At 47.2% G+C, this 12,466-nt stretch overlaps 1 protein-coding gene across 2 annotated transcripts in view; it reads left to right on the forward strand.

Moving 5' to 3' along the window:
- Positions 1-893: 893 nt before the first annotated feature.
- The window catches only part of mettl16 (methyltransferase 16, N6-methyladenosine), a 26,730-nt gene continuing 15,157 nt past the window's right edge, over positions 894-12,466 (forward strand). The window contains exons 1-4 of one of the 2 annotated variants that reach the window (XM_080844354.1): positions 894-987; positions 1,323-1,457; positions 10,725-10,921; positions 11,993-12,133. In XM_080844354.1, coding sequence (XP_080700480.1) covers positions 1,330-1,457; positions 10,725-10,921; positions 11,993-12,133 — 466 coding nt within the window. In that variant the 5' untranslated portion in view covers positions 894-987; positions 1,323-1,329. Of the gene's footprint in view, positions 988-1,007; positions 1,089-1,322; positions 1,458-10,724; positions 10,922-11,992; positions 12,134-12,466 lie in introns of those variants that run through there. The other variant, XM_080844355.1, reaches the window with a different exon arrangement.

Here is a 12,466-nt window from a genome sequence, read left to right on the forward strand (position 1 = left end):
GCACAAGTGAAATAATCAAATATCTTTCAAAGTTCAAAGTACTTTATTTGTCATTGCCACAAAGACAACGATAGAGTAGAGGCAACCAGACTTCTTACACAGCTAAATAATAATAAATAACAATTAATAAATAGATTCATAAATATCATACATAAAATAATAATAATACAAATAATAAAAGCAATATATTTCCATAACTCAATATTTCCATATTAAGGTGCATCAAGTGTTAGAGTGCGGGCCGGGCGGGCTGGGCCGGGGGGAGATGAAGGGGGGTGGGTAAGCTGTTGAGGAGCCTTATTGCACAGGCATGAAGTGTAAAAAGTGAAATATGGCATGAAGTGTAAAAAGTCGCACCCTTGTATACATGTAGTGTAACAGTAATGATGGGTTTCAATTATATGGATGTATGAGTAATATAAGTGATCAATTAACTTAATTTTGTTAATTTATCTGATCGTGCATTGTTGTCACATCACATTTGCGTTGATGGGAAGCGTAGGCTACTGCTGAAGAGAAGTCGTCTTCTATTTAGGACTGTTAGGTGATTACCAGTGTGCAGCCATAAGTAGGTAGCTGCTTCTATCGTGCATTCATATACATTTGGATTTGACGAAGAAGTTATGAGGCATGTCAAATTTGCTTGTAAATGAAAAGAGTGTTTATCTCACAAGGCAAAGCACAATTAAAACTAATATACATGCAGAATTGATAAAAGAGCTACTAAGATATATAGTACCAGCTTTCTTCAGTTGGTATACTGCTTAGACTCAAATAATTGACTGCTGATGATTTAAATGAAAATAAAGCATGTTTTGTATTGTCCCTCGAAATACAAGCTGAAGGCTGACGTCATCATTAGTGTCGCTGGCGCAGGATTGTGACCCGTTCATCCCGGAACATAGCATAATTACAACGTTTTAGGAACGTGTGTGTCAGACTACTTAAAAAACAGATTTGCAGACATTAAACGTCAGTTATAATATGGTTAGTAATGTCAAATCTTTACTAGAGTGAATGCCTTCACCTTGTAAATCGCGCGTTCCGTACTTGACGTTCCGTACTGGCTAGGATATTTTTCAGTAAAGGTAACACCATGGCATAATGGCAATGCCTCATGTGTTATGTTTAGACACTTGACAACACTATTTGCCACTATGTAATGCTCACATTAAAATCAGATGTTAAAGTCAGATTGAGTCCTGTAGCTTTTTCAAACCTCAATAAAACGCCAGTTAATGACTTAGGTTAAAGGAGGTTAAAGAACAGCGTTGTTTTCGATAATCCTGTCAGGGGTGTTTATAATTTTCTGTTTCTTTCAGTTTCAGGATGGCTCTCAATAGATCTATGCACCCAAGAAATCGTTACAAAGACAAACCTCCAGATTTTGCCTACCTGGCCACTAAATATCCAGAGTTTCAACAGCATGTGCAGACCAACTTGATTGGCCGTGTCACGTGAGTACTATATCATACTAATCGGGAGAACAGCTGGTATACTTTTTTGCACTACGTGTATGTACTGACATACGTTAAGAGAATCAATCTAAGTTATCCTGCTTTTGGGAACACGTTGGTAACTTTATTATGTTGATTAAAGTACATATGGCACAACGTCTTACATTTTCCATGATTTTTTAATTGGCTTGGTCTGTGTGTGATATGGCTTTGTTTTTGCTCAAGGCAAAGCATGGGCAGATCTGGTGACTTAGGTTGGTGGACATGAGCCTTGTCTGTGGTACCCCATCTTGGTTCATCTGATGTATGTCCTTTGCCCACATGCTGTAAGGTTTTCATTTACTTTATGTAAAGGTCAGTCAATGGATAATGGCCAATGCATGACATTTTCTTCAGTGAATAACAGCAATGCTAAAATAACAACATAAAGTGGATCACCTTAGGACGTTGTTGACATAGTGCTGCTCTTGTTCTTCAAGGTTTCATTAGGAAGATGGTGAATGAAGAAAGACTAGCCATAGCATCATTTGGGTGGATCTGTGTCTTTCCACAAGGATTTTTTAGATTTGATGGGGTGGGTAAAAGGAATAGCATACATATGTGCAATAACAAACAATGAGTCGAATCCTCAATAGAGGTCAAGTATTTCCCCTGATATCTTCTGTGATCTCTTATTCTTTGGTACTTACGACTCTCCCCGACAGTTGCGTTCTCATCAGTGTATCATCCCAGAGTTCGCAAGTTGATTTGTACAGAGACCGCATATTTTTGGGTGCGGATCCAATTGTAAACCAAACCTAAGGGGCACTAGGATTCGTTTCAAACAGTCTAAAGCCTGAAGGTGTGACAATGCCCCTAGGTTATCTTTGGCTGATTTTGGAAGTAACGAGTTAAAGATTTTGGGGATCAATAGTCCAGCAGGGACTTCTGTGCCTGTCCTATTTAGGTGGCGGCTATCAGCTGATGGGGATGCACCTCCTGCTAAGTCTATTGATAGGTTATTTATGTGTGTGTGTGTGTGTGTGTGTTCACAGTGGGGGATGCTATATTCACCCATCCCTTAGGGCAGGGCTAAGCTGAGGCCTTCTGGGACTTTAGGAAATTCTTTTTACCAGGCATCTAAACTCTATGTGCTGCTCCGTGCCCGTGAGGTATGTCTGTTGCCTGGTGTACTCCAGACGAGTGTAACTGTTGCGTTCAAAAGGTTCTGTGTTGTAACTGTTCTTACCTTCTCATGGGGGTGCTTCTAACCTGCACTGCTCGAGGTGTCGGTCTCTCCTAGGATGTGAAGTCTTAGGAGCTAGTAGAGCTAGTGAATGCTAATGATGTAGCATGCTGCAAGGGTTTGGATGCTGACCAATCATGATAGGGTGGGACTGGGAAGTATACAGACAAAGGGAGCTGGGCTTTCCTGCCAGTGGCCAGGTGATGCTGGAGGGCTGGTCTGAACTCCGTCTGGAGACATTCTCTCTGCCACGCACTCTGGAGGATCTGTTCACAGTCTGCAGCTTGTGAAACAGCCCTGGGGTCACATTCATATACACTGAGTTGAATAAACTCACACACACCCACGCACACACACACACACGCACGCACACACACACACACACACGCACACATGCACACAAACACACATGTGTACAAACACGTACGGAAATATTCCAGTCAGCATTCACATGCCAAACCTTCAGTCATAGCAGAGCTGTTTTGTTTGACTGGCGTGTTTATCTTAGGTTGTGGAAAACTAACACATTGACATTATTTATGCATGCAACAGAGCTAACACCTCAGATCCTCTCTCTTTCACCTGCTTTTCCTGGGTGCTGCTGTGATTGCTCTGCCTGTGTCTGCGTGCACGCGTGATATCCCTGGAAGCAGTAAAGCAGAGAGACACACAGACTGGCAGGTGGAGGAGAGGCAGACGGGCGGGGGGAAAAAACACATCCTCAGTGCCAGACTGCTTCATGTCCAATAGCTGTGCATGAGCTCAGTCAGTAATTGGGACGCACAGGGATGTGAAATATGTAGAAAGATGAGGGAGGGAGGGAGGGAGAGAGAGGGAAGAAGGAAGGAAGGAAGAGAGATTGAGTGTAGGAGAGAGAGAGAGAGAGAGAGAGTGAGAGAGAGTGTGAGTTGTGTGTCAGACTGTCTCTTCTCCCAGAGTCCCCTCAGATCATTATTGCCAGAGAGATGCTGGGCTGTCAGAGGGATATTGTTCTTGATGTAACAGGGTTTCATGCACTCCAACTGAAAGGAGACTAACAGAGAGAGAGGGGAGAAAGACTCATGTGAAACCTGTGCCGCGTCTGTCATTTGGTTATATATCGAAACAAACGCTTCATATTTGGAGCACCAAATATCCTCTCCGACTCGCCCTGAATTTTCATAGGAGATATTCGTGTGCCGACGCTAGAGAACGCCAGATGTTAAATGTGGGCATCGTTGGCAGACAAAACACTTTTTTACCCCCAAATGTGTCCTCAACATGTATATGCACACACAGCTAAAATCTCCTAAATTGGTGTCAGAAAGGGGCTGGTTTCTTTGTGCCCAGCGTGAAGAGACATGAGAGTACCTGTGGGTGAGCGAGTCTTGCCAGGGCTGGCTGGTGGAGGGTCTGGTGCCTGTTGTCTTGTCTCAGGTGTGCCATCGCAGGTCCGGCCACGTGGGCTGTTTGAAGACGGGGCATGAAAAGGCCCCCACGTTGACCGCTCGCTGCCTTTGATGTCTAATAACGATGGGTTTCTGGAAGCCCAAACTGTGCCCTGTAGCACCCCCATCAATCTGGCTTTAATGAGGAGGGTAGAGCTTGGGCTCAACTCATCATCTGCTGTGTGTGTGTGTGTTGTTTTAGTAGCCACATTCTGTTTTCTAATGGAGGGTTGTCAGTAGAATAAGGTAATGACGGACGTCCTCAACCCAACAGCACTGAATGAGATGCGCTCTCTCTCTCTCTCTCTCTCTCTCTCGTACACCCTCACTCACTCAAACAAACACACACACTTTGTTTCCCTCACCCTCTCCGGCTCTTTACCTTTCTGTGAGTCTACCTCCCCCCCCCCTCTCTCTCTCTTGCTACCTTTGTCTCCTTCTTTGCCTTTATGTCTGTCTTTCTCATTCTGAGCTCACACAGCGAAGCCTCTGCCCCTGGCTGGCTCAAACAGTGCCGACTCCTTTCATGTTTAATGCATAGCTCTCCTTTCACACAGATCACCTCAGTAATCCACAAGTCTGCCGGGCTGGAGACAGCTCAGTCCTTGCCCCCCATTTATGAAATATGTGCTGAACCGCACAAAGTCTTCTCAAACTCAGCAAATATATGCAATAGGGGTGCTGTATGGTCTCCCAGCATGCATTTGTGGTTAGTTTATTTGCGGTCAGGTTTTCGGTGGATTGTGCGTGGAGCGAGAAGCGTTTTTCACAAACCTATTAAGGTTTTTGCAGATATATTTAGCATTGGTCTCAGGTGTGTGTAGAATGTGTGTGTGTCTGTGTGTGCATCTGTATGTGTTTGTGCATTGTGTGTGTGTGTGTTTGCACATGAGGCGTTGCTGTTTTTGCTTTTGAGGGCATGTGAATTCATTCATATGCTTTGTGCACACATGCCTGGAACACACACACACACATCCATACACACACTCACTCTCACACACCCACACACACACATCCATACACACTCTCACATACACACACACACACTCACACCCTATGCCATCCCATCATGCTGTATTTGAGAGGTGACAGTAGCTTCGCTGTGTTTGATGGGGAGATTCCATTGTGTAAATGCAGATGAGTGCGAACGTGCCACCTCCTGGAGCAGGTGCGAGAGTGTTTACCTGTGTCAGCATGTTGGGGTGCGTGGGTTTGAGGCTGCCAGCGAGATGCGGGGGCTGAGCTATTCCTTTAAAAAATAAATAAAAACGAGACGAGCCTGGGCATCTGCAGCCGAAGCACCAGGTGTCCATTATGGCACACAATTAACAGGAGACACCGCCACAGACATCGAACGCCCACGCTGCATCCACCCCCCACCCCCACCCCCACCCCAACAGCTGGCCCCATCAGCCCCGCCAGCTTCTCTTCTACCAGGGTGGCAACAAAGACCACAAAGACCAACCGCTCCAACAAGTTAGCGCAGGGATTAGTGGAAATGTTTGCCAGAGTCCGAATAAAATCAACATATTTTCGCTGCCAAACTTTCCTTTCTTCTGCCCCCCCCCATAACCAGTCTGTGGTCTTAACTGGTGGAGATAAGCTCTCTTAAGTTTATTGTAAGTAGCAGCCATTTGGAGGATGTGGATAATCTGGAGGGGGTGGTGAGAGGGAGGGTTGGAGGGAGGGAGAGAGTACCAGTCTGCCCCCCCCCCCCACCCACCCCACCCACCCCATCCATCTTCCAGAGCCGGAGTGGAGGAGTGAGATATGGCGAAGAGGGGAAGATTTGGGCCACAGATGTCAGCGTAGAAGAGCTGGGATTAGGAAGAAGCAGGAAAGTGGAGAGAGAGGGAGGGAGGGAGAGACGACAGCATCCATCACCAGTGTCTGTCTGACGGCGACCCGACCCAACTTCACCCATCCCATCCGGCAGCTCGGAGCACTCTGAGGGCGCATTAAACATTCTGTGTTCAGAGTGACATTTTACGGTTCCCCTCTCACATTCGCCGAGCGCCCGGCTCTCCACTCCCGACTCCTTTCAGCAGATTTCTCCCTCTAATAAGTCGAGCATTAATCTCCACAGCCTCTGCATTATTGATGTGGAGCGACTCGCGTGGAGGAGAGCTTTCTCCTGGAATGAGAGGAATAATCAGGGAGTTACGGGCTGGACTCAGCTCAGTTCTTTAGAGAGAGAGAGAGATACAGTGCATTTCCTAGAGACGGATTTCCCATACCGTACCCACCTCGGTGTGTTCCCATTCAGAACAGAACAGAACAGCAGTCCCTGATGGCACTGAAGGAAACTCTGGAAATCAGAAGGGTAATCTTCTGTAGAGTGCTCCCCCCCCCCCCGGCCCACATTTATATTGGGGTATATTAATACCCTAATTACCTTCATTTTCTCTAGTTTGAGATATGAAGCCTGGTGGCCTGAGATTTCACTCTATTCTTACCATATACATTTTTTTTAAGAAATAGCTTTCCTTTAGATCTTCCTTCAGCCTTTCCCCACCTCTCTCCCATCTCCTCCAGTGTGTGTTGTTGCAGTCACTGAGGAATAGGGGGCTGCGTGGAGCAGAACTGACGACCCAAACCATCGCTTCACATTCCCCTGCTTTCAGAAGCATCAGACTGGCGTTCTTTCATCTGGGCTCGCCAGAGCAAGGGGCTGGGGAAAAGCTTTGTTCTCTGCAACCAGAGCGCTCGATCCATTACCTCACTTTCCAGTGTGCAGTGTGGATGTCTGAAAGACGCTCCGACTGTGTTTGTTTTGACATCTCCTGAGGGCAAGACCAGAGTGTTTGATTTGTGTGTGTGTTTTTTCCACTGTAATGGATGGACAAAGGAAAGAGAGAGAAGATGTAGTGCTCACGTTAAGGAATCCCAGTGTGTGTGTGTGTGTGTGTGTGTGTGTGTGTGTGTGTGTGTGTGTGTGTTGGGTGTGTGTGTGTGTGTGTGTGTGTGTGTGTGTGTGTGTGTGTGTGTGTGTGTGTGTGTGTGTGTGTGTGTGTGTGTGTGTGTGTGTGTGTGTGTGTGTGTGTGTGTGTGTTGGGTGTGTTGGGTGTTTCTAAAGAAGAAACATTTCCATTGTAAAGGTCATTGCACTAATGATGGTGTAAAGTGAACAGTGGGGTTGGCAGACTAATTCTCCTCCGTTACACTACTGGTTCTCAACCTTTTCATTAGCTAGGTTCTAATGGGTCTTAATTAGTCACACAGGCTGAATTTACTGTAGGTATTTGCCAAATGGGACTTAACACTTCAACATCAGTTATTCCAACAAAGAGGCTAATTGTTTCCTCTGACTTTGATTTGATTTCCCCTAAACTGGTTGTTTGCCTAGTGAGAAGACTTTGTGGAAGAGATTCCATAACATCTGATTAAATCCTCCTGTACGTGCGGAGTGGAGCATCACTTTGTGGGAGACAAACCTGCAGGGCACTGAATTCAGTCATATTGTGTGACTGTTGGGAGTGTGTGTGTTGTGACTGCTAGTCCAACAAGTTCTGCATTTCAGTCATGCTCCCGGAACAGTATGAAATAAGGTTGAAGGTTTGGGGGGTAAAAAGAAGTACGGTCTGAAAAAGATTTTATGCCACATTGTTTTGATTGAGAAAGAAAGACTGAGACGGAACAAATAAAAAAGAGGAAGGAAGGTAATGATAAAGAAATGTCAAATAGGGTGACAAAAGAAGTGGCTATGTGGTGTGATGGAGAGATCGAGATAAAGAAAGACAAAAAATTAAAGAAACCGAGAAAATTGAACTGGAGAGCATGAGGGAAAAAAAAGAGGAATGAGAGATGAGAGATGATTGACGGGCAGTGCAATAATAAATGACATCTGAAGACGTGATGTTTTACAGACAAAAACTCACTAGATGATGCGATACATTTTAAAATCACTTGATGAGTCGCTTGTAGCATAATACTCCAGACACTATTAAAAATGTGTCACAGGGATTAACTATTATTTTTGTGAAGAATTGCTCTGTGCTGCATCTAATAATGTATCTCCTCAAAAAAAGCCTGCAAGCACAAAAATGTGCATGGCCTGTCCCTGACATTTAGAAAGGTTGGAGAATATCTCGTGTGATGGTTATCCATTCTTTTTCACACACAATTGGACTACCTTTCCATGTTGCTGCAGGGCTGTTTTTGTGTTTGTATCCCCCGCTCATGGTGTTTGTGTGTGTGTGTGTGTGTCCCTCCCACTTGCCTGCCTCTGTGCTGGGCTGTGCTTGTGCCCTTGCCTCTCGTGCCCGCCGTCCCAGCAGTCAGACATGAGCAGTGAAGAGAGGCAGCAGCAGCAGCAGCAGCGTAAGCAGTAGTGTGTTTATGAGGGGAGAGAAACTGCTGAAGTGGCTTCTCCTCTGTGGGCCTGGTGTGTCCTTGCTTGGGGTGGGGGTGTAGGGTGGTTCCCCCAGTACCAGCTCCCCTCTCCTCTCTCCTCTCCTCTCCTCTCCTCTCCTCTGCTCTCCCACTCTCTCCCCCTCCCTACCCTTGTCTTCCCTGCCACGCTCGCTGCTAGCCGGAGCTGCTGTGACCTACTCGTTCTCGAGGGCACAGTATGTGAGATAAAACTGTACTCACCTTTCTCCAGTCACACTAGGGTCAGCCGTATCTGTGACGGGCTGCTATCATCCATTACATCACACAGAGCTTTGCTTACAAATGTGAGCAAGCACACACTCTCTCTCTCTCACTCACTCTCTCACTATTACTCTCACTCGCTCTCTCTTTCTCTCACTCTCTTTTTCTCTCACTCTCTCTATCCACACAAACATACACACATACTGTAATGTGTTTTACTGCATTGCACTCTAAGAATGCAGATAGGCGTACCCTTATGTTGAGTTGGTTTGGTTTCGGGGGTTGTTGCCGTGGAGACGGTGTGGTATAGCCGCATCGTTCCATGTCTCCCCATGCGCCTCAGCAGTGCTCAGCCTCATCAGTAGCTAAATATAGCGTGCAGTCCAGCAGCCGCAGACCTCCTCCTCAGCATATTGATCACGACCCGACTGAGCCATGCAGCCCACTGGCCCCAACAATGGCCACTCTAATCTGGGTCAGACAAGCTGGCTCTGCCTGTCTCTCTCTCTTTCTCTCTCTCTCTGTCTCTCTCTCTCCTTTTCTCTCTCTCTCTCTCTCTTTCTCTCTCTCTCTCTCTCTCTGCCTCCCTCTCTTTTCTCTCTCTCCCTCTGTCTTCAGTTTTAGGGGGTGATGACTGTGTTGTTTGGGTTCTCTGCCACCTTCCCCTGCAAAAGTGGGTCTGGTGAAAGGGGGCAATGTGGTTCCTCCTCTGCTGTGGCTGACCTGCTTGGTCTACCGTAAGACAAAGGAAGCCTGAAATCACCTGCAGGTCGTGTTGACACGGCGCATTACGCAGTGCTAATGTGCTCATGAATGAGGGAGATGGGTGGCCTTGATAAGTTTCCTCAAAAGCATCAGATCGTCCACTGGTCTTGATGTTGTAGATATGTCTAGGTGTAGGTGTGGATGCAGCTGAGGATGTATGTATTTCAGATCATCTTTTGTTAATTCTCTGTTGCCTATAAGAAGACTGTCATCAGGTTGGTATTACACTAATCTGCATGTATTAAAACATGTAGTGCCTGAGATGATCTTCCCATCAGCAAACACACACTAGGGGATTATGGGTAGGCTGGGACATGTTTGGGTTTGTCTGCTGTTGTAGTGTTCTTATCACACCACATGTGTGGAGGCAGGAGAAGGATTGTGCCAGGAACACACACACACACACACACACACACACACAGTCACAGCCGGCCTCCTTTCCAGACACACATTCACGCAAACCTAGACAGATCTAAAGGTGCTAGACACACACACTAACACACACACACACACACACACACACACACACGCACACACATATGCACACTCATACACACACATACACACACATACACACATGCACATGCACACACACTGGCGTTGTGTTACATTCATGGAGGTGTGAATGCGTGGAGACATTTTAATTACACCTATCTCCCTGCACTTTGCCACTCCAAACACGAAAGCATGACTCCCAAGCGCAGTGATTCATTAAAGATGTAGGAATGGGAAGTGATGGTGTAGGGGGGGGGGGGGGGGGGGGGGGGGGGGGGGGGCGGAGGTTGATAATGAAGTCTTCGGGAGCCATTACCAGAGGGGTGCAAATTGATGGGCCCCCTCATTGGGCTTCTCCATCTCTGTAGACGTGTCACTGATAGGCAGTGATGAATTGAAAAGCTTCATCGTGCCGCTGGTATGATGTGGGGGGCTAACGTGATTATGGACGAGTGTATTTATGCCCTCCTTTCTTTCACACCTTTTTTCCCCTTTGCCATTCATTCTGTTTTTCTCTCTCCCCATCTCCCTTCTTCTCACTCTGACTGTATTCTCCCTCTTGCTCGTCCTCTCTTTCTCGTCCTCTCTTTGTTTGTCTTGTTTGACATCTGTCTGTCTTTGTGCTCACCCCTGTCATTTGTCTCCCTCTTCTTCCCCCTTTCATTCTGTCTTTTGTCTCTCTGCTCTTCCCTCTCTGCCGCTGTCTCCCTTCATCTGTCCATCCTTCTTTCTCTCCTTCTGTCCCCCGTGTCTCTCCTGCAGGTTGAACTTTAAGGACCCTGAGGCGGTGCGGGCTCTGACCTGCACCCTGCTGAAGGAGGACTTTGGCCTGACCATCCAGATCCCCCTGGAGCGCCTCATCCCCACGGTGCCGCTGCGCCTCAACTACATCCACTGGGTGGAGGACCTCATCAGCGACCAGGGCGCCCGCCACGGCCCGCGCAGAGGCATCGACATCGGTATGGCCCCACTTTCCCCACCCCCTTACCCATCCATTCCCCCATCCTTCTCATATCTCATCCTCCCCCTCTCTTATCTCACCTCCAGCCTTCATATCTCCATCTCTCATCCCCACCCCCAGGCCCCACACCTCTCCTCTGCCATTTTCCATCTCCACCCCACTGGGTTTAATATGAGGCTTGTAGACATGCGCTGAAGGGAAGTGTTAGTTAGATGGACTCCCCCTCCATCTTCCCCGAGCCCCTCTGGCTGTTAAGGATGGTGTTAGCCAAAGCTGCTGCTGCGTGCTGGGCATGGACAGGCCTCAGTTCATTTAAAGCACAGTAGTCCTCCTCCTCTCCACCCCCATAGCCCCTCTTAGACCTTCCTAGGGGATGGGGAGAGGACGTAACCAGAAGCCAATAAGATCCAGATGCCTGAAGGCATTGTATAGTGCATAGTAACCTAAAGCTCCGCTTTTAGGATGAGTTTGTAGTTATTATGTTAGCATATGTTTCAGAGCATGTGTGTCATGAGAGCCACACCCTTGGGAGCTGGGTGGCCTCTGATTGGGAGACCCAGGGTTGCCTGCTGTCATGGGAATGATGAATGGCCATACAGCCACTGTCACTCGGCTCTGACCCAAGGGTTGCCATGTTGGCTCCAAGGAAGCCCACTTAAACCCGCGAGGCTTTCTCATTACGGACCCAGTCACAGAAACACACCGCTGATCAAATAATGGCTGCCGTAATCGGGACAGCCTGGGTCAGCCTTATTCCATTACACACAGATCACTGTCACCCGACATTTGTTCTCCCCTGACGCACACACACACACACACACACACACATACACACACACAGTGCTCCAACTTGGGAGCTCAGTGAAATCCTTTGTATCACAAAAATAGAATGGCTTGAATTGAGTTCCAACAGTCATTTTAGCAATTAGTGTCAAACACAGAGTACTTGCATGACATCTCACGCCAGATGAATCATTATCGGAAACCATTAGTCTTTTGTAAAAACCTGTCTGGTTCAGAGTTTAACAGCAGCTCTGGCCTCACCGTTCCACCTGGTGTGTGTCTGCAGGTACGGGGGCATCCTGCATCTACCCCCTACTGGGGGCCACCATGAACGGCTGGTACTTCCTGGCCACGGAGGTGGATGACATCTGCTTCAACTATGCCACCAAGAACGTGGAGCAGAACAGCCTCTCGGACCTGATCAAAGGTGTGTGCCCTACTCTGTGTGTGTTTGGAGGTGTGTTCTTCAAAGATGTGTGTGTTTGGATGTGTGTGTTTGGAGGTGTGTTCCATCATGAATCAGGTTGGATCATCCAACTGCTAACTAATCTGGTGGGGAAAGGTGCTAGGTTTGATTCTCAGGGACTGATCATGCTGAGAATGCGTACGATACTTATACAATAAGTCCATGTACTTACTTATGAGACGAGAGCCTTTGTAGTGTTGGTGGTAGAGTGGTTAGCATCTCTGCCCTCTTAACTGTTGATCTAAGTCCCTTAGGATAGGAGCGTGTGCTAAATGAATACATGTGAATGGAAAT

This window comes from Sprattus sprattus (assembly GCF_963457725.1).
Source record: "Sprattus sprattus genome assembly, chromosome: 9".
NCBI lineage: Eukaryota > Metazoa > Chordata > Actinopteri > Clupeiformes > Clupeidae > Sprattus > Sprattus sprattus.